The sequence below is a fragment of the Drosophila rhopaloa genome, unplaced genomic scaffold, assembly GCF_018152115.1.
Source record: "Drosophila rhopaloa isolate 14029-0021.01 unplaced genomic scaffold, ASM1815211v1 contig_3, whole genome shotgun sequence".
Classification (NCBI taxonomy): domain Eukaryota; kingdom Metazoa; phylum Arthropoda; class Insecta; order Diptera; family Drosophilidae; genus Drosophila; species Drosophila rhopaloa.
Genome location: NW_025335123.1, coordinates 19793921 through 19815209, shown reverse-complemented (window position 1 = coordinate 19815209; position 21289 = coordinate 19793921). Strand labels below are relative to the sequence as shown.

General features: G+C 49.0%; 2 protein-coding genes across 6 annotated transcripts; one reads left to right on the top strand and one right to left on the bottom strand.

The window, feature by feature from the left end:
- Positions 1-1514: 1514 nt before the first annotated feature.
- LOC108049953 lies at positions 1515-5455 on the top strand. Of its 5 annotated transcripts, XM_017131361.2 has the most exons (6): positions 1515-1832; positions 2199-2398; positions 3080-3097; positions 3334-3619; positions 4033-4252; positions 4899-5455. In XM_017131361.2, the coding sequence occupies exons 1-6, from the start codon at positions 1649-1651 to the stop codon at positions 5014-5016; spliced, it is 1026 nt and encodes a 341-aa protein (XP_016986850.1). In that variant the 5' UTR covers positions 1515-1648; the 3' UTR covers positions 5017-5455. The 5 variants fall into 5 exon arrangements, with proteins under 5 accessions (XP_016986850.1, XP_016986853.1, XP_016986851.1 ...); XM_017131364.2 differs by lacking the exon at positions 3080-3097 and having other exon boundaries at positions 3334-3559; XM_017131362.2 differs by lacking the exon at positions 3080-3097.
- A 262-nt stretch (positions 5456-5717) lies between these two features.
- LOC108049993 (dmX-like protein 2) lies at positions 5718-21014 on the bottom strand. The gene is made up of 15 exons (XM_017131456.2): positions 20794-21014; positions 17874-18091; positions 17574-17722; positions 9955-16962; positions 8804-9895; positions 8520-8744; positions 8083-8439; positions 7748-8012; positions 7603-7690; positions 7276-7545; positions 7144-7213; positions 7014-7088; positions 6822-6955; positions 6677-6760; positions 5718-6615 (listed from the first exon to the last, which is right to left on the bottom strand). Exons 1-15 carry the CDS (start codon positions 20878-20880, stop codon positions 6415-6417), a joined length of 10323 nt encoding a protein of 3440 aa, XP_016986945.1. The 5' UTR covers positions 20881-21014; the 3' UTR covers positions 5718-6414.
- Positions 21015-21289: the final 275 nt, after the last annotated feature.

Below are 21289 nucleotides of genomic sequence, written 5' to 3'. Positions count from 1 at the left end.
TAAACCACATATTATGAAATGACATAAAAGACTCGTGAGTGTGAGGTGTTTTTCAAGGAATATGGTTTGGGATAGTAATAAATATAATTGTTAAAGATTTCAAACCTTTAATAAGTTTTGCAAATGTTTTCAGCAATTTTATTATGATGCTATAGTATTCCATAACATTGTAATCATTTTATGATTTTTAAATGTATACGTATTGTATTTAATTACAATTGATTCTGTATTTATTTTCATTTAATTTTAATAGGAGAAAACAGAGAATATATGACAACAGGATGACCTAAACTGATGAAAGGCCAATGCCTTATACGACATTCATATCGCTAATGATGCATTTTATGTCTGTCAAAGATTCTTTCAATGTCCAGGGTCAGTTTGCGTCGGGAACCTTGGAGTCCCAATTCCCAAATCGAAGTTCTCGACGCCCTTGATCCCGTTTGGGCTCCTTTTGCCGCCAGCTGATATCCGACTGCCCATAAGCGATCTGGCTGTTATATAATTCGCAATTCGGTGGGCATGTGGCACCATTTTGGGGACAGCCGTGTTCTTGAATTTTACGCAACAGTTGGCGCCGCCGCAGCGTGATCTTGGCTATATGGCTATATGGCTTTATAGCGGTGTCGATGGCGTCAACCTGCGACCCGACCACCACCCGGCCACCCATCTGCACCGATCCGAGCCAATCCAGTCCAATCGGATCCCATCCCATCCCATTCCATGATCGCCCACTCCACCGGGAGAGGATCAATAACAAACAATAATGTGCCGTCGTCTAATTGTAAGAACCAACTTCCAATTTCAGAGACATCCGACATGATCGCATAACCCGTGCCCACAGCGGCGGTTAAAATGGTAGAACTGATATATGATAATATCACAATATTAATCAATCTCTTTATCTATAAGATAAGCAAGTAATGATAATATCACAAAATCAATCAGTCTCGTTAACTAAGTAGATTTTTTGAAATACAACATTTCTTACGTATACACAATTTCTTGTAAAGTATGTAGGTTATTGCGTATACGACTAGTTGATCAGAAATAATCAAAATTATAAATGAAATATGGAAACCAATAATCAATTATTGAGTATCCAAAGCCCTCTTAAGCCAATTTAATGAATACTTGTTTTTCAAAAGGAACTTCTAAAATCGAGTATACGACCTGTTGGTTAACCATACCTGATCAAATTATGATTTGCAAATTATTAGAAAAATTAAATTGTACTAGCCTCATAAATTTTTATTTTCAGCTTTAGAGTAGTTTTCTTCAACCTTTAATTTATCAACCATACAAAATATTTTAAAATACAAATCAATTTCTATCAAAATGTTAGTGTTTCAGTGCTGACATTTTGACCTCTATAGTATGCGTGTGTGGGACTTTCATTTCGTTGATCGGTGCCCAAACCTAGAAGCCAAAGATGCGATGCGAAGCGAGCCCAACGGACCGTATAAAAGCGGTTCGAAAACGCGGCTACATTTCAGTTGCTTCAAAATTATCGCCCCAACCGCCTGCCGCCTAAGCGAATTGCGATCGTTTTCGAACCGTTTTCGAATCGTTTTCGAGTATCAATTTTTTTTTTGGTTTTGGTTTCACACCGTTTACTTGTGTCGAGTGTCTTTATCGAGTTTCAAACATGTCTTTCCTGGGCAACACATCCGATCTGGAGTGCGAAAAGAACGAGTTCCCGAGGCAGCGGCCCTCGGGCATCGTCACCAAGGTGGCGGCCCACAAGCTGTCCGCGGAGCCCAAGTGGACCGACAAGCGGGAGGATGACTCCGACTCGGAGGTCTCGTCGCCGGACAACTTCCTGACCAAAGGTGGCCATGGCCCAGCTCTAACACATAAACATTAGGAAATCACTAAACGAATACCTTTGCAGGCGGGATTTTAATAATAGCCAGAAATTTAATATATTACTCTTTAATATATTACTCTATAAAGTATCTTAAATTCTTTTTAAACTAGTAATAGTTAAGTAGTTAAAACTTTTCCAAAAATATATTGTTCAATCAATTTCCAAGTGCAAGGGTATTTAAACTTTGGCCCGCCGAAGTTGGCTTTCTATCCTGTTTCGCGTAGTGCATGATTATTAAACCGAGAGCCCCCCATCGAACCCATCGAACTAACCCGGTAGCTGGAGAGACTAACCACGTAGCCTAACCAGATCGCAATCGTACTTACAGGCGCCTTCCTACTGACCCCCTCCTACGAGTTGTCCATGGAGCGGGCCGCACTCATCTGCGAGAAGATGGCCTTCAAGGGATGCTTCAGCTTGACCAAAACCGCTACAGGCATTCTGTTTAAATTCTCACACCCAGATGACTATCAGGCGGTGTTCAAGAAGGGCTTCCACAAGGTCACCGGGGCGCGATTCTACCGCAAGGTGAGCCCACCCACCCACACCCACATCTCCAGTGATTGGAAGGGCATAATGGGGCACAAGGTATGTGCCACATCAGTGAGGTCGGGGGTGCAACGGCTTCTCAATAAAGTTGGAATGTCCCGAGAGTATCATAAGTGTGACTAAACAGAGAAATATTTATTCGTGCCTCCTACACACAACACCCGAAATTTGCAAATCAATATCAATAATTTATTTGGACCGATTATCTTTTTCCTGATCAAGAAGCATACAAATATTTTTTCGAAAAAAGAAGAAATATATTTTGTGGACTGCTTTTATAACATCATATACATATTTTCATATCCTTATATTTTTGTAAATGTTGAAATGAATTTAAGATCCGTATTCAATTTTAAATATAAATTAATTACTGACATTAATTTCCAAACGAAAGATATTTCAAATTTGTTAAAAGTTTAAAATTACGAAAATTTCAGATAAAAACTACTTAAAGCATAAATGAATTAAATTCCAAAATTGTCTATTGGTCATTCGTTGCACCTGCTTGGAGTAAAACCCACTTCCTGGAACTTCCCATCACTGCCCATTTCCATCCCAAACACCAATCGTCACCTCATCAGATCCGATCATCGAGCATCTTGTGCCAGACTAACCCAATCGACAAGTGAAAAATGCAAATTTTATTTCCCCATTTTGCAGCAAACATTCTCGCGAAGCGTGAGTATCCATACACATATATCCAAATCGATTGATGACTCACTACTGAGATTGGGATTGCGATTGGCTATCGATTATAGTTAAGACATAGCACAGACATAACCCTCAGAAATGCTCAGAAACCCTCAGAAACCACCCACATCCATCGATCGATATCGATCCATAACTTAACCATGCGCATGCGCAGCAGTCACTCTCCGTTCTCCTTTCCCGTTTTTATTTTTGGTGACCCACAGATAGCCATTCCGTGTCGGCCGCGGAAGACCTTCACCCTGTACGTCCTCGATGTGCCGGAGGATCTGCCCGTGGAGGACATCCGGCATGCCATGTACAAGTTCGACTCGGTGGTGGAGGTGGTGCGCCTGCACATCTACTCGAGCCCCGCCAGCAACGCCGCCAACGCCTCCTCCTCCTCGGTCGCCACCGGCTCCTCCTCCGCCGGCGGCGACAAGGGCGTCGAAGGTGAGCAGATCCAGCTGCTGCACACGCCGACCCAGACTTTGCGCCGAGCGGCACTACGAAGTAAAGTACCCTTCAATTGGTAACATGCGAAAATATATTGAAATTGTCCCCTTGTCCTATGGTTAAGTTACTCAGCGAAGTTGTGGTCATCGGGAAAGGGGTTTTCTAAGTCTTTAAAATTGTAGAACTGTTTTGGTAAAATATTTACCAAGAACTTCAGTGAATTAGTTAAATATTATTGATAGTAAAATATTAATCATGGCAAAAATAAGTAAGTGCCAACTACATTTTATTATCTTGATTATGCTATGATATTTTAACTCATACATTAAACTTTACTCTTTTGAAGTTGGGGGACCTCCTGAACTCCTGAAATGACTACATCGACTTGACTATATTACGACTACATTCTCTAGGTGTAAATTATCTCTGGGAAATACCACTCACCCACTTTCAATCGCCTTATTTTGCAGGCACCTCCAAGAGCGTGGGTTCCGTGGTGGGCGATGCCATCGAGAAGGCCGAGCGTCCTGAGCGCAGGGAACTGCCTCCTGCCGTCATCCGGATCACGCTGGCCTCCATGGACGAGTACAACATCTTGTTGCAGAACGGACTCAACTTCTACGACGCCACGTTCTTTCCCACTGAGGCCAACATCTCGCTGAAGGGCGCCAAGATTGACTACAAGCGCAGGTATTTCAATAATATGAAATAATAATGATTTGGTGTCACCAAACCCTATTTTTCGATTCCTCATGGAAATGTCAAAAAAATGTGTGAATGCAGATTTTTTGTAAATTAAACCACAAACTTTTTAAGACATGCCATTTTAAAGTCGGACTTCAGATAGAAAAGTTATGGGCATAGAAGTGCATGATTTGGGTCACTTTTCTGCAACCCCAATTTCCGAAAATTTGGAAAGGGATTAGGTCATTAAAATGTCGAAAATATCGACCCAAAATTATAAAAAAATGTGTGAATGCAGATTTTTAGGGAATTAAACCATAAACTTTTTAAGACATTCCATTTTAAAATCGGACTTTAAATAGAAAAGTTATGAAATTAGAAGTCCATGATTTAGGTAAAATCGAACCAAAATTACAAGCCAAGACCTAAATGCAGATTTTAAGGGAACTAAACCTCAAGCATTTTAAGGTATAGCATTTCAAAATCGGATTTTTAGTAAGTAAAGTTATAGAGTAAAAAGTGCGGGGTTTTGATAATTCAAAACCAACCTTTTTATGAAGATTAACAGTAAATTTAATTTCAAGGAAACAATTTCTAAGTAATTATTTAAATAACCCACGGTAATGTTCTCCCCAATCTTCCGCCCCCGCAGAATGCTCGATGGCTCGATTCCCGGACGGGTGAGGGAACTGCTGCCCGTTTTCGATGCGGCTGGCTTCTGCAAGCTGCCACCGCCCACAAGCAAGCTAATTAAGCCGCCGAGGTCGTAGATCCAATCCGATGCAATGCCATATGATACGACGACAACGCGTTCCGGCCAAATCCACATCCAAATACACGGGCCCCCTTGACGACCACACTCCGGATTCGGTTCTACCCCATTTTATCTTACCCTACTTCGCTGTATACTATACACATAATGCTGTTTTCAACGGATGCCAACGTTTCCGCTCGATCCGCCGATCCGATCCGATCCGATCCATAATAATTCCTCTTTTGGCTACCATCTATGTTTTTGTTGCCTCTCTTTCTATCTGTCTCCTCTGTGAACTCTTCAACCTATTTTTTTTTTTGCTAGTTTTATTATTAAAGGCCCATATAAGGCGTAGCGTCTAATTTGTTTGATTGTCTAACAATGAAAAAAAATAAGCAAAAACACAGAAAAGAAATAATAAAAACGAAATAAGAAAAACACTTTTCAATGGCAAACGGAAATGGAACATTTCACTGATGTTTGATGTGTATATTAGTGGGCAAATGGATGGAACCATTTATGGTCTTATGACCATCGTGGTTGGGAACATCCTGTTGACGACAAAATTGAATTGAAAATAATAAAATTAACATACCAAAAAGGTTTGATATTGAAGTCTAACTCACTAAATCATATAGCTCGGTTATTTTAAGCCATGGGTTCTAGAGAACATATTTTAAATTCTCACTTATCGAGGTAATATTGAAAGACACTTCATTTGGTTTAATTAATTTTTTTTATTCATTTTGCACTTTATTTATTTTTAGTTAATTCATTTAGTTTCGTTTTAGGTATACATATATCTTGATTGATTCAACAACAGACAAATTTTTGCACAAAGCTCAACACAAAGACATAGATCGTAATATATATTCGTAAGCATATCAATTACCATACTGTCGAATGTCTTGTATATCGTATAATAATAATAATTAATTGATTTAAAGCATATAATAGATGTATATAATATATATCTTGTATCTGTATAGTAGTGTATAGTATATAGTCTGTTTAGGAAATACTCAAAGAACATGAAACGAATCAAGCGAATCGAGTCAGACACAAGTTTCGTTTTTTGTTTCGTCGTTTGGAAAAACACATTAAATAGCAAAACGGAAATGGGCAAAAAAAAAAGACAATACATTTATGCAAATAAAAATAGTAATAAAATATATATATATATGTATATCTGTACGTGTAGGAAATTGAAATACAATTAAAAAAGTTTACAATAATCAACGATTAACAAAGAATACACATATTGTAGGACACTCGAATCGCGTCCTCTTTTTTGCCGCGGCACACACATAAAAACAGACGAGCAGAAACACGGACTTGGCTGCGGCAAACGGACACCGACTCGGATACGGAGATCCACATCCGTGCCAGAAATGTTAAGGATAGAATACAGCTTTCAATACACGGAGTGGACAATGTTGTCCTTCTCCACCAGCAGGCGGACCTTCATGCAGCCATCGGAGCCGCAGGAGAAGAGTCGTCCGAAGGGATCTACGTACACCTGGCTGACTCCCTGGCCGGTGTGCTTGAAGAACCCGTTCTTGGCATGCTCATGCGGGAACGCGTTGATCAGCATGAACTGATTCATGTCCCAGATCTGCGGGGGAAACCCTTGGTTAATCGAAAGTTCTCTATAAGATAAGATAGCCAGAACCCACCTTAATGTCACCTTCAATGGAGCCAGTGACAAAGAATTCCTCGTGCGGATCCAAAGCTATGCACTTAATGGTGCTATCATGGGCCTGTCGGGGGATTAAAAAATATTATTTTTCAGTTTTGGGGGACCAAATCCGTAGAACCCACCTGATAGCGATGGCGCAGCGTACGTTGTCTCACATCGAAGACGCAAACATCGCCGCGTTTGCCACACGAGATGAGCACCTGATGCTGCGGAGCGAACACCAGACAGGACGATCCCTGGTCGTGACAGGTGAAGGCTGTAAAGGATTCTCTCATAAGAAATCACTCATTGGCCTTGGTTAACCCAATACTTACCCGACACACAGGACTTCTTGTGGGGCAGCAGTGTGTCCCAGATGTTGATGTTCTTGTTCTCGGAACTTTGACCAGCTGTGAAATGGATTGAATATAAAGTGAAGTCTTTAGAAGAAATGTTTAAACTCACCGCTAGCCAGAAGACTGCAGGAACCAAGGAACACGAAATCGGACAGGGCCTTGTTGTGGCACTGGTAGCTCTGCAAAAAGAAAAGGATTAATAAGTGAACCGCCGTTGGTCCCAGACCATGTGCCAACTCACTATGAACGAACGATTGTTCTGTGAGGCGATGCCCGCCTGCCAGAGACTGAGCTTGCCGTCGCCATCGCCGATGCCGAACTTGTTGCCCTGCTCCGAGAAGCGGCAGCGCGTCACCTTGGCAAAGGTGCCGGAGGTGCGAGGCGAGCAGACGGGCTGCTGGTGACCCCACTCCCATATCTGCACGGATCCATCCTGGCCGCCGGTAAGGTACAGCGGCATCAGCGGATGGGCGCTCATCCTCTTCACATTGTCCACCTTGTGGCGCAGCACCTGCAGAGGGAAAGCATTAGATTCAGGCTTGGAACGCTTAAGAGGATCACCACCCACCATGGATGTGCCGCGTCCCGATTGCGAAGCACTTTGTGTGCTGGCATTGGACTCGCTGTATGCATTGCTATTACTTCCAAATTGGTTTCTGCAAGTAAAACCCATCAATAAAGAACAATTCCCAAACAGACAAAGCTAGACTTACTGCTCCTGCGTCTGAATGATCAGGAAGGACGAGCTGTTGGTGTCCGCATCCTTGGACAGGTTCATCATATCGTAGTCGCACTCATCCTCGTACCAATTTGGCGACTCCAGCAGCAGAGAGATGTCGAACTCCTGGATCTCCCGCGGATTTGCGAATGCAATCATCGAGGAGCTGTTGTTCTTCAAGCAGAAGGACAATATCGACTCGTGATCCTTGTGAATGATCCGGATGTGGTCGGTATTCTCGTTGGTCGAATGGGATTGACCTGCACGGAGTGGGTAACAATTCAGTATAAGAATCAGTACTTAGTGAATTATTAGAGACAAAGGACTCACCCTCGTCGGTCTCGTTGTCGTTGTGGGTATGGTGTGATCCCCGGGTGCTAGGCTCCATGTTCTTGCCGAAGATGCTCTTGATGAACACCTCCTGGGCGGGCTCCTGTCGCACCAGGTAGTTCCACAGTCGCCGGATCGGGCCAGCCGACGAGCCCGAAACGAACGGAGTGTTGTCCTTGTTCAGCAGCGAACGGTACTTGTGGATGGCAAGGCCGTTGATGCCGCTCTCCGCATAGCATCCTGGTATATAATTGCGGGACGGCGGTCCGCGCGCTATGAGGTCACTCAGGGCAAAGTCCTGCCAGCGATTGAGCGTCCTCAGTACCTCGTGCGAAAGTGGACTGATCACGGGCAAATCTGCGCGAAACGGGAAGACAATATAGAGGGATGCAGCTTAGTGGATGATGGCGAATCGATGGATGAAATGTTACAACTACCCTGCAGCTCGATGCCGGCCACCTTGACCAACTCCTGAATCTTGTGCGTGCTGATCTTGATGAGTGCCAGGCGCAGGATGCTCCACGAATACGACGTGGGATTGGTGTGCTCCGTGTTGTCCTTGGCCTTCAGCTGGGATCGGCTCACATTCACATCGTCGTCGTCATCCTCCTCCTCCTCGTTGTCCGACTCGTGCGAGTCGTCCGTGTCGTAGTCATCGCATTCTGGAAGGGATTCATCAGTTAAGGGGGTATAACTTGCCAAAAAAGGTTTGAAAACCCACCAGTTGTGGGCGGTTTGGTTAGGAAATAGGACAGCATGGATGTCTCCGGCGGCATAAACTGCTCCCGGTACGTCGGCTTGTCCTCCTTCATGTTGCTGGAAGTGCTGTTCTGGCTGAAGCTGCCCAGGATCTTCATGTTCAACTTCATGCGCTGTTTTGTAATGGAAGTGACCGTATTCCAAACGCTGTTCTCATCCGCCGGCTCTTCGGAGGTGGAACCAGTTCCACCAGCGGCTACGGCTCCGCCAGCTCCTGCTCCCGCTCCTCCTGCCGCCATCTGGTTAAGAGGCTGTGCCGCGGCTGGCTTGATGAGCAACTTCTTCATCCCGCCGCCAAAGAGAGTGGACCAGGTCTCGTTGTTGAAACTCTGGCCACTCAGGCGGTACAGCAAACGACTATCGCAGGTGGACAGCGAGTAAATGAAGAGCGCCATGTAGGTGGAGACGAAAGACTCCAGCAGCAGCACATTCAGCTTGGGCACATCCTCATCCTTCTCGCGGGCCAAAAGCGCACGCAGATTGGTTACGCCCGGCCACTTGGATGGAGTGGTGCACACGCCGGCCGGCTCATCCGTGGAGTACTTGCGCCGACGGCCATAGGCATTCCGACTGCCAACCAAATAGCTGCACTCGAAGGACGAGTTTATCTTGGCTATGTTCTCCATGCCCGGACTGGGATAACCGTTGAAGGCCGAATTGTTCACCACAAAGCTCTCAGAATCGCAGAGCGACTGGTAGATGCAAGACGACAGGGCCACCGCCAGATCGCGCAGCACGAAGATCTCACTCAAAGCACTCGGCTCGATCCCTGGGAAGGGCAGCACCTTGATGATGCTCTGCAGCATGTCCACCGTCTGGGACTGCAGGTACTTGATGGGATCGGCGATCACCGTCTTGTTGCCCGCCACACAGGCGCTGAGCAGGGGCAGCGTGGTGGGGAAGGGCAGCGGGCTCAGGAGCTGCTGTTGGGTCTTCTCTTGCTGCAGCTCCTGCAGGAGCAGCACCAGTTCCATTCGGACGGAGGCCAGGCCTCCGCCACTGGCTCCATGCAGAGAACAATAGCTCAGCAAGGTGCGGAGCAGGGTTTCATTGGCTGCAATGATAATGCATGAGATTAATTGTAATTCAACCGGTTAACCAAGACAATCTTACCCTTGAGCCATCGCTTGCGCTTGGCCGCCCGCATCACCTTGGCCTCAAAGTCCTGCTTGTCCTGCATGAGGATCTCGTGTAGCGTGGGTCGCTCCGTGCTGGGATAGATGCTGGCGTTCATCTCCTTGTCCCTGGCCTCGGCATCCACATCCCCGGACTCGTGACTCGCCTGCTCCGACTGGCTGCAGTAGTTGCACAACTGCTTCAGCGCCTCCACCTCCCGTTCCAGCCACATGTACAGCTGGTAGCGCAACTGGCCGCCATCCACCTCGAATCCGGTGGCCAGCGTGGACAGCTCCTCCATGAGGATCTTCAGGCAGGCCACGAACTTCAGCTGCTGGGCCATAATGTCCATCTTGTTGTCGTTGCCACTCGATTTGCCCCGGCCCAAAATGGAGGCCTGCGGCTGCGGAGTGGCCAGCTCCGGTTCGTCGGGCTCCAGATCCGGGTCCACCTCATCCTCATCCTCGTCATCCCATTTGATCTCGAACTTGGCCTCCGATTCGCTGGCCACGGGAGCGCCCCAGTCAAAGGCATCCGCTGTATTCTGCGCGGCGGCCGGAGTTGCTCCCCACTGGTCCATGATGCCTGTGTTGATCAGCTCCTCCTTGTTCTGCTGGGCCCGCTCCTGCGCCTGGCTGCCGGCCACACTGCCGCCGGAATCATCACTGATCTTCTGGGGCAGCTTGTTGAGCACCTCGAGTGCCAGAGCCGGACAGCCGCTCTTGAAGTGACCGTGGGCGGTGGTGAAGTACAGCTGCCGCTCGATGGGCGTTATCGAATCCTCCAGCTGCAGCTGCTTGTCACAGGCCACGGCACTGGGCGCAGCATCGCCGGCGTAGTTGAACCCGGACAGGACCACATGGGCGATGCGCTTCTCCTGCGCCGACAGGGCGATGTTCTGCCGGATGAGCAGCGGATGGGTGCGCAAATATATGTAGAAGTTAAACACATTCGGATTGGTGGCCTGCGGCTCGGGGCGCAGCAGGTCCTCCTCCCTGTAGCTGCTGTGCAGGCTGCCCACGTTGTTCAGCAGCAGGGTGTTGAGGCTCTCCTGGTACTTCTTGATTGTCCAATAGGTCATCGACCGCAGGAAGGGATCGGGATGGGCGCGGCTGAGGTCGCAGCGCCCGGTCTCCGGATCCGTTCCCAAAACGTGCTCGTGCAGCAGATGATGATAGTAGCAGCCCTCGGCGTCGCCCTCGTAAAGTCGAGCAATGATCAGGGCCAGCTGGAAGTCCTCCAGCTTGTTCATGCACACCTCGATGGCGTCGTTCAGGCTATTGGCCAGCAGGAAGAAGGCCACCGCGTGCTCGAATCGCTGCTTGCCGAGCAGCACAAAGGCATTCTTCAGGGCCGCCTTGCGCCAGCGATCCTCGGCGAAGTTGTTGCCGAAGAAGGCGGTCATCTTCTCGTCGCGACGCGACCTGAACAGACCCCACACCAGGGACTTCTTCTTCATGGCCAGGTAGTAGATGGCCGCGTCCAGCGGCTCCTGCTTCTGCTGGTAGGCGCACTTGGCCAGCTTCTCCACGCACCTCCGCAGCGTGTTGATGTTCTTCAGCCAGTAGCCCATGCCCAGATCCCTCAGCGTGGCCCAGCGGAGGTCGCCCTTGGTGTAGCTGGGTATCAGGTTCAGTAGCTCCTCCTCGCTCTCCGAGTGGTAGGCCCACACGATGTTGGAGGTGCCCACGCCCTGGCGCTGGAACTGCGCCCGCTGCTGGAGCGGAAGGCAGCGCAGCAGGTAGGTGAAGTGCTTCATGGCCAGCAGGAAGCGCAGGCCGCAGTCGTCCAGCGAGTCCGTACTGGTGCTGCCATCCTTCACAGCTCCCGAGCCCGCTCCTCCTCCCACACCGCCCGACTTGCTCTGGTCGGCGGCAAACTTGTCGGAGAAATCCGTATTGCATGTGGCTACCGTATCGGCCAGGGCCAGCAGATGCATCTGGTCCAGCGAGGAGAGTCCGGGCAAGTGGGTGTGGGTCAGTAGGCGCGAGAGGAGCTGTCCCTGCCGCGGACCAAAGTGCGAGATGGAGTGCTTCTCGGGCAGCGATAGCCGGCGCTCCTGGCGCTTCTTCTCGTCGCCCTCGCTCAGCAGCTCGTCCAGGTTGTCCTCCGAGTTGTGCATGTCGAAGAGCTCGTCGTAGTCCTTGTCGCCCTCGGCGTAGTTATTGCTCTGACCCGGCGTCTCCCTGTCCGCGTTGAGGAGCACCCACAAGGGCAACGGCGGAATCGAGTTGATCTCCGCGTAGTCCAGCATCAGCTCCTCGGGAATCTGAGTGGTGCTGCCGCGATGCTCCGCCTGAATGTTCTGATCGGCCGTGTAGCTAATGCTCAGGGTGCGCGATCTCGACCAGCTGCGCTGCCTGGCATAGCCATCTTCGTCCTGGGCCACCGCACTGGAACTGTTGCCACTCATGCAGCGCACCAGATGCGCCAGGATGGCCTTCACCCAGCGGATCTTGCCGCAGTTGAGCAGCTCCATCAGCTGCTTGGGATGGTACTGCGGCAACACTGGACAGGCGATGCGCGAGGCCTGGAACAGACCGAAGTCCGTCATGTAGTCATCGTTGCCGCCGTCATCCGCACCGGCGCCGCCATAGGAGCCAGCTGCTCCGCCCGCCCCGCCGGCTCCATTCATATTGGCCATGCTGGTGTTGCCCAGACGACGCTTCTTGTCGTGCGACAGCAGCTGCAGATTGGCCGTGCTCACCTTGCTGATCAGCGGCATGGAGGCCACGTTCTTCAGCCGCAGCTGCGTGGACTCGTTGGCCAACGAGCGCAGATCCTCGTCCCGCAGATTCCGGGTGTCCGGCACATCCTCTCCAGCGGCCGCCGCAGCCGCTGCAAAGTGCGAGGAGTAGTGGGGCTTCCACTGCGAGTACACATGCATCTCGGAGTCCATGGCCACCACCAGAATGCCATCGCGCACCCAGGAAATCTGCATTGGCAACGGCGGCAGACCGTCGGCTGTCTGCAGGTCTATTTGCCGCAACTTCATCCAACGGATCTCGTCCACGAAGTTCGGCTGCGCCAGGGAACTGGCCTTCCGTAGGATGGGGCGATTCACCGAGCGCGACTCCTTCATGGCCTTGATGTTCGCCTGGGCAATGTCCGAGCTGACGGGCGTGTACAGTAGGATCTTGCTGCCGACGGCGACGGTTAGGATGTGCGAGCCATCCTCCTTGCTCACCCAGTCCAGTTGGACCAGATGCTTTTGGGTCAGCGGACAAGTGTTCCCGTTCTCGGCGATGCTCTTCCGCAGGGACTGCAGCGTGCTGAAGCTGGGCACGGTTAGCAGACCCGAGGCAGCGACCGAGGGCTGCCTATTGACGGCCAGTTCCGGTGTTGTTTCGCCACTGCGCGGCGACCGGCTCTCCGGATCGTGGGCGAAGGTGTGGAGGACCTGGTTCAGCCGCTGCTTCTTCGCCAGCAGCCGACTGTCGTGCAGGTAGCTCAGGTCGATGCCATGCCCGATGTTGATCCGCGGCAGGTGGACGTTCTTCAGGTGAATGGTGTCTTCCAGCACCCACTCGCTGCCGCCGGAGCTCTCGCACTCGTAGATGGCCACGCAGAGGTTGACGTAGCGCGAGTCCGGATCGGGTCCCTTGTTCGGGCGCGTGAAGCTCTTGCCGTACTTGTAGGCACAGGCTATGCGGCCGGAGTAGGCCGCACTGATGTTCAGCGGCTGGCCGGGAATCTCGATGGCCGAGTGCTGGATCCGGCTGAACATCTTCCACTCGCTCCAGTGGTAGGCATCGCCCTCCGGATCCTGATCGTCCTGATCATCGCCGATGGGCTCGCACTTCCAGAAGCGCGAAATGGAATCCGAGCAGGCGGTCACAATGATGTACGGCGCAAAGCAGGCCGGATAAATGCTGGAGCTGCTCAGGTGACCGGCGGCCGGAGAGGCATGGATCACGTCCACGCCCTCGGGCAGCGGCAGCTCCTGGGTGCACACCTTCTTTGTGGTAATCGAGATGTGCGGCGCCTCCACTTGGGGCCCAAAGTGCTCGGCGCCCGTCAGCGTTTCCGCTCCCTGCGACATTCGCCTGGGATTCGGGTTGCCACCGGCGCCATTCTGCTCCTCGTCTGGCTCCTGGGTGAGGTTGCTATCCGGCACATACATGGCCGTCTCCGAGAGGAACGAGTTTTGCTGCTTGGAGCTGATGACAATGCGCCACATGTGAATCGTGCTGCCGCGCAGTGTTTTCTCGATGTTCACAATGTAGAAGGGCTCCTCGAAGTCGGCATTCCGTTGCAGATCCACAATGGCGTCCATGTCCGACTCCAGCAGGGCGTTCATGCGCGGCTCCTCCAGGTCGTGGGGATCTGTGAGGGGCGTCCTCTGGCCACCCGTAATCAACTGCGCCTGGAACACGTGCAGGAACTGGGTGTTCTGCCAGTCGTGCTTGGCATCCGAGATGGCGTCCAGCTGCAGGATGCAGCCGGGTCGGGCCGTCGACTGCTGGGACACCACCTTGAGCTTGTCGTGCAGCGCCGACCGCTGGGCCCGCATCGTGGACGAGGCGTTCGAGATCATCGACGACAGCGAGTGCGACTTGTGCAGCGTGTTGAGGTTCTCCGAGCACGAGATCTCCGCCAGCAGGGTGCGGGCATCGATGACCGCCTGGTAGACGCGCAGGTTCTCGCCATCGCTGGCCACAAAGCAGGCGGACGGGGAGTTGCTGTAGCTGCCCAATGTGGTGCTGGGCAGAAGCGTCGGGATCCAGGCCACATTGCTGAAGGCCGAGATCTCCGGCGAGTTGATCCTGGCCAGCTCACTAACGCCGCCCGAATGACACAGCGGTCCCACGGAGTCCACACGCCACAGGATCAACTCCGAACAGAAGCCCGTGGGCGTAAATACATCTTTGTCCCCATTCGAACCTCCCGAGGGCCCGGATCCAGCTCCTCCGCCCGATGGAAGTCCTCCGCTCAGGGGCTGCTCAAACGGAGACATTGGCGACTTGGCCTCCGAATCGGGCAGGTTGTGGTGCGAGGTGGAGACGAGCAGCGGCAGCACCGGGTGGCAGGTGATGTCGTTCACCCGGAACCGATGGCCGGAGGCGCGGCTCACGTGGCCAATGCTTAATACTTGGGTGAACTTCGTCTTAAAGGCGAACGTCAGCTGCCACAGGTTGAGGGTGCCGTTCGAGTGCTTGGTCACCATGGACACCGACGGAGAAACGTTCATGGGCAGAGCACTGGCTCCGGCTGCAGCCGAATCCTGCGAGCTACTGCTGTGCTCGGCACCTCCTCCGCCTCCGCTGGCCGCAGCACTGCGATCGCCGCCCGCCTCATCTTGATCCGCGTCGCCGTCCCTGTCGCCGTCCTCATCCTCGGCCGCATCCTCCTGCTCTTCGTCGTGCCGCTCGAAGGTCTGCCCCGAGTGCTGGTCACTCTTCAGAGAGGAATCATCGGCGTGTCCCTTGTGGAACTCGTCCTTGCTGCGCACATTGTTGGCAATGTCGCGGAAGGCCAGCGGATGGGTGCCCGTATTGAACAGGCTGACCGTGGTGGACATGGACATGGCATCGCCCAGCGGAAAGGCCGAGGGGATGCGCGTGGAGAAGGAGACCTGCGCCTGCCTGAACGAGCCCGGATAATAGTCGTCCAGCCACTCGATCACCCAGATCAGGTAGCTTCCGTCCACCGGGTGAATGGCGAAGAGCAAATCCGGACTCTGGTGCCAGTCGCGCAGCAGGCACTCGATCTTGTTGTCCAACGAATCCACCAGCTGTGTAATTGGGTGCGCCGGCTCGTTGTTCAGCGAGTTCTGCGACGTCGTGTTGGACATGGAGTTCAGATGGAGCCCTACTCCCGCTCCTCCGCCGCCGCCACCGCCCATGCCCGTGCCCGCCGTGTGCTGCGAGTAGCGGCTGTACTCCTCGCCGCTGTCGTCCACGGACACGGACTTGGAGGAGCGCAGGTACTTCTTGTGCGCGTGCGCCTGCGAATGGGAGCCATGGGCATCGTCCGGCAGATCGACACCACCACTTGAGGCGTTCCCGTGGCCGTTCTCCTCGTCGATCACCTTCTTGGTGAGCTCCTGGAGTATGGCCTCCGCCTGGAGCGTGAAATGCATCTCCTTGTTGTTCAGCCAGTGCAGGATAAAGACATTCTGGTTGGCCGGATCGCTGGTCTGCATCGATGGCACCAGCGGTATGTCCGTTTCCGCGTTTATGGACGCGGCCAAGTGGAAGTGCATGCCGGGAGTAACGCCCGATCCCTGGAATCCGTAAGAGTGAAAGTCGTGGACACTGCACGAGGACGGCAGCGAGGGTATCGGTCCCAGATAGTTGGTGTAGCTGGCCGGCGAGCTGCCCATGGCGCCCATTGCGCCGGCGGCTCCTCCGCCACTGGCCACCCCGCCACTGGCCGCTCCTGGTCCGGCACTCACTCCAGCCTTCATATGCCGGCGGATGTGGAAGCAGGTCTTCATGTGCTTCAGCCGCTGCATGAAGCGATGCTTGTGCCGATGCGTCCGGAACTTCGGGTTCTGCGAGGCCATCGGATCGAACTGGGTCATGTTCACCATACCGTCGTCCGGCAGCACCGTCTCAATCCAGATGCGACAGATGTTGTCCAGGCAGGAGGTGACCAGCATGTTGGCCACCGATCCCTTGGGCATGTACTTGCTCGTCTTGCGCCACACAATGTTGGACACGGCTCGCGGATGGGCGATGTACACGTACGTGAAGTTCAGCTCTCCGCCGGAACCGGAGCCAGTGCCGTCGTCCCCGCCATGTCGGCCAGAGGTCGTGGGTCCCCCGGCGGCGGAGGTGCCCTTGGCCGGGAAGAGAACCTGCTTGTTCTCATACCAGATCTTAACCAGCCGATCGTTGCGGCCGCAGGTGGCGAAGAGCGTTCCGTCCGGACTAAATGCCATGTGGTAAATGGGTATGGCCGTCTGGCAGCTCCAAATGTTCTCCCACGTGGACACATCCTCCGACTGGGCATTGTTCGACTGCTTCGGCTCCTTGCTCTCGCCAATCTCGAACTTAACGCCTAGTGTAGAACGGAATTATCATTAGAATTAGGTTGCTTATAAGGACACTTGTACATGGGGTTTCTAAGAACAGAATTTAATTGAAATTCACTCAAATTACTTGGTGCTAATGCAGCCTAAACAAAGTAACTGAACCAACAGATTTTCAATATGTAAATAAAAAAACTTTACTGATCGAAATTTATTATAAATATAGCCTGCGATTAATATTAAGTAGTGTAAGGCCGGTTTCTTTTACGTCATCCTAGCTAAAACTAGGTTGTGAAATAAGAAAACATTTTAAAACCTAAATTAGTTACTTATGAGCACGAGAAAACTGAGGTATGAATAGCTTTCAAAATTAAATATATTTTACAGTGCTTTTAAAGTAAATTACGGTGATTCTTAAAGGTCTCTAGTATTTTAAGGATTTACGTAAGAAGAGATAGTTAAAGTGATTTATAACAGACGTGAAAACTCCGATGGCGTCAGAACTACTGTATAATGTGAAAACCCCCTGGAACCCATTTTCAACCACTTGGAATCTGTGATTCATCTCCTCCCACGCCAATCGATAGTTGGCAGCAGAAGAAAAGGGGCCAGAGGAGTGGGGGTTTTATGGCTCACTCACCAGTGTGCTCCTCCTCCTGCTGGTGAGTGGGCGACTTGCTTTTCCACAGCTGGATGTTGGTGCCACCGGTCAGGAGACGCGTGCCCTCCAGATTCCAGGACAGGGTCACCACGCTCGAGTGACTGGTGAAGGAGCCCGTTTGCACCCATCTGCAAGAAACACCAGGAATAAGGTTAGTAAGCTTCCATTGCAGTTGTAAATTATAGACTTTTGGCTTTTTGTTTTTTTTCTGTCATTTAACATAAACATATCCAAACCCATTCCTAGCCTCTGCATCGTATACAACCATTACCAACTCACCTGTAGTCCAAAAAGTGGGTATTGTGCTTGCTGGACTCGATCACCGGCGTGGGCTCAAAAATGCATATCTTGTTCTCATAGGCTGCCGCTATCTTTCCGGTATCGGTGCTGCAGTCCAAAGCGGATATCTTGACATAGCCATGGCTGGCGCCCGGAATGATCTGGACGCGCTCGAAGGTGCTCGCCAGGATGACCACATTGCAGCCGGCGGCGTAGGCCTAGAAATTTAGCAAAACAATAGCATTATAAGTGGCTAGACTCTACTGCAGTTAATCTAAACATTATACGATCGTTATGTGCTCTCGGGGTATTTGTTCTCAAGTGTATATGCACGGGTATATGAATATGTATATATATATAGGCATATATCGATAACAATAACCCAACTGTCCAGTTAACTGGCTTATCAGCCTGGCTGACAAGGCTCTTGCCACATCATGTTTGGTTACCTGGTTAGCTAAAGTGTGTTTGATTTATTTGTTGAGCTGTCGCTGATATGCTCATTATCGTGGGCAGAAATTTGAATACCCTGCGACGCTGTTTAAATAGGAATGGGTATACTATTACTATATATAGTCTCTCAGGTTTTTCTGTTTTATTACTTTAATGGATAAAGGTCTGAAAAAACGGCGACGAGTAATAGATTATTAACCCTTATTTTTCAGCATTTTTTATCTCTATCGAATTGAAATATCAGTAAAATCACGTTAATTATTCATTTCGATTTTTAAGAGTATTAAAAGAGTGTTATTTTTTTTGGCGGAAATCTGACAGTTTTTGTGGAAAAGGTTTAGTCACACTTCACTTTATCAAATAATTAGTTCATTGATTATGATTCTCTTATTTGGTTATAACCGTGATAAATGGTATATGGAATATTTATAGAGATTCTTTCGCAATGCAGAGGGGCTTTAGTACTTGTTATCATGATAGTGAAATGTAAACCTCCTTTCTGTCGCTTGCAAATAAATTGTCATAATAATGGTATCTTAGCTTTAGATAAAAACCTTTCTAATTTATTTACTTATTTATATTTATAGAATCTTTTGCTCTTTTATGATTACTAACTCATTAGCGAGGGCATCAACTGTTTTGTCAGAGATTAGTCACCTGCTAACTTTCTAATAGAAAAAGGGTATCAACAGCTCTTTTGTGACGGGTTTATTTTAACTTTGTTTAGACGCACTGCTCTACTCTCTTGGTTTTGTAAAGTACGTTAGAGGACATTTTTGGGTATAACTTAATATAAATATATATTGAAGACAACATTTCGATTACCAAGTCATTCGTTCGACATAGATATAATTCAGTTTTCCTTTTATAGATGCATCACGATGTTTTTGGTATAATGAAAATATTTATTAAGAAGCTTTTTCTCACTCAGGGTATACAAAGTTTCATCATAGTTTATATTACTAGTATAAAAATGGGTATTAATGGGTTTATTTTTAACATTTTGTTTTGACACATTGCTTCTTTTTCATGGTTTTTTTTAGGGGGTGTTGGTTTTTCCCCCCATGATCCAATAGATGGCGCCAGGGGATTGTCTTCGTGCCGACCATATACTATATAAATATAATTATTCACATATGCATACACTCGAACTTAAACAAATTGAAATGATGGCAAATGATATGGCGCAAAAGGCGGGTGGGAAAACGAGGGTCTGTGAACGGGGGACTGTGTCAACAGCGGTGCTGATTACAGAATAGAATATAATAGAATATAGAAAGTACACATACGCCCCGTGGGGCCTCTCATTAGAATGGCGAAATGTGCACAGTTAATTATGCTTCTGTGGATTTACAGGAAAACACACAACACGGTCTCTTGATCGGATAAACATTAGGGGTAAATATACTTTAATATCGTGTATATCGTACCTTATAGTATGGGGAGCGAAAAGGCACATTATAAATACGTGCTCACGTTTTTAAAGGGCTGTTTATAGTTTGAAATGGATACAGTGAGGATATAACCATTAGGTCAAATTACCAATATAAAGGGGTTCTTATTGGGTTCATTATGAAGTTTTTATCTAGAAGCAGTGCTATTTTATTAGTTTTTGGGAATTAGAAGAACCAAATGAGGTTTTTCCGATCATTAGTTATAAGAAGACAAGTCAGGCAAATATACAAATATACATATAGTATAGGGATCGAAAAGGCACATTATAAATGCGTGCTCACGTTTTTTATGGCCGTTTATAATTTCAATTTGCCATTGACGTGTGACGGAGAAAGAGAGAGGGAAAGAGAGAAAGGGAGTGCGGGAGAGTGGGAGGGGGACAACCTGCAAGCTGCGAAATTAGGGCATCAAAGGCCACCTGACCAATCGAAGGGTACACACAAACAAACACAGTCAAACACTCTCACCCACACGACTGCTACTTACGCATGTGTGCGTGCGGCTTGTTTACTGCCACACTTGACCTTAAAATTGTAAAATGTAATTAATTGCTGGCCAAGTATGTAAATGCAGGTGAAAACAAACATTTTTCAGCTTTTGTTGTTATCGAATTTGCACAGCACACCACGGCACACATTCACACACAAAAAAAGTTCTCTATCTCATCATTTGCATTTGATTTTTTTAATTGACCACCAAGTGTGGCAAAAATCCATACACATCAACCATACACACACACGAACAGGGACACACACACATGCAAATATGTAAATAAAAACATTAAAGACGTGCTGCGATCGGTTCTGGTTGGAATGACGATGATGATGATGATGCCCCGTTTCCAATTGGAAGTTGGGGAGGAGACTGCTAAAATAACTGGGCAGAGCAATCGAATGGGCAATGATTGGGATTGGGTAGGAGTGGCCGAGGGAAGCAATCAATGCGTTGCTAAATAATGCTTATTCCTCCTCCGATTTTTGCTTAGATTCGATTTCGATTCTTCTTCGCTTACTGTAAATGGTATGCCTTCCACGGATCCAATCGCGAAGCACCGGTCGCCTGCATTGCAGGCGCCGCTCAATATCTGATGACAATTCATTATTTACACACAATTGATTATCACATCACAGCGCACGGATATTGGGGGCTTGGTTCTTTGGTTTCTAGCACGAATTTTCCTTGCTTCTTGTAACAAACGACAACAAAGTGACATTACATAAAAATTAGAGTTGAGTTCTTGGCCAGCGCGGCCAATCGATCTATCGATAGTGGGAATGGTAGAAATCGTTTGTGCACATCGTATGTGCTTTAAAATTTTTTTGAATATTTTAAGGTATATTTTTAGTAGAAATCGCGGAAATCGATTCAAGATACATATTGGTGAGCTCAACAATTTTTTTTTAGTTTTGATTTAATAAACTCCTATGGCGTATAAGTTTACAAAAAAAACACAGTTTCTAGAAGTTAAACACAGTAGAAGGTAGTTGTTTGATAACTAATTAATCTGG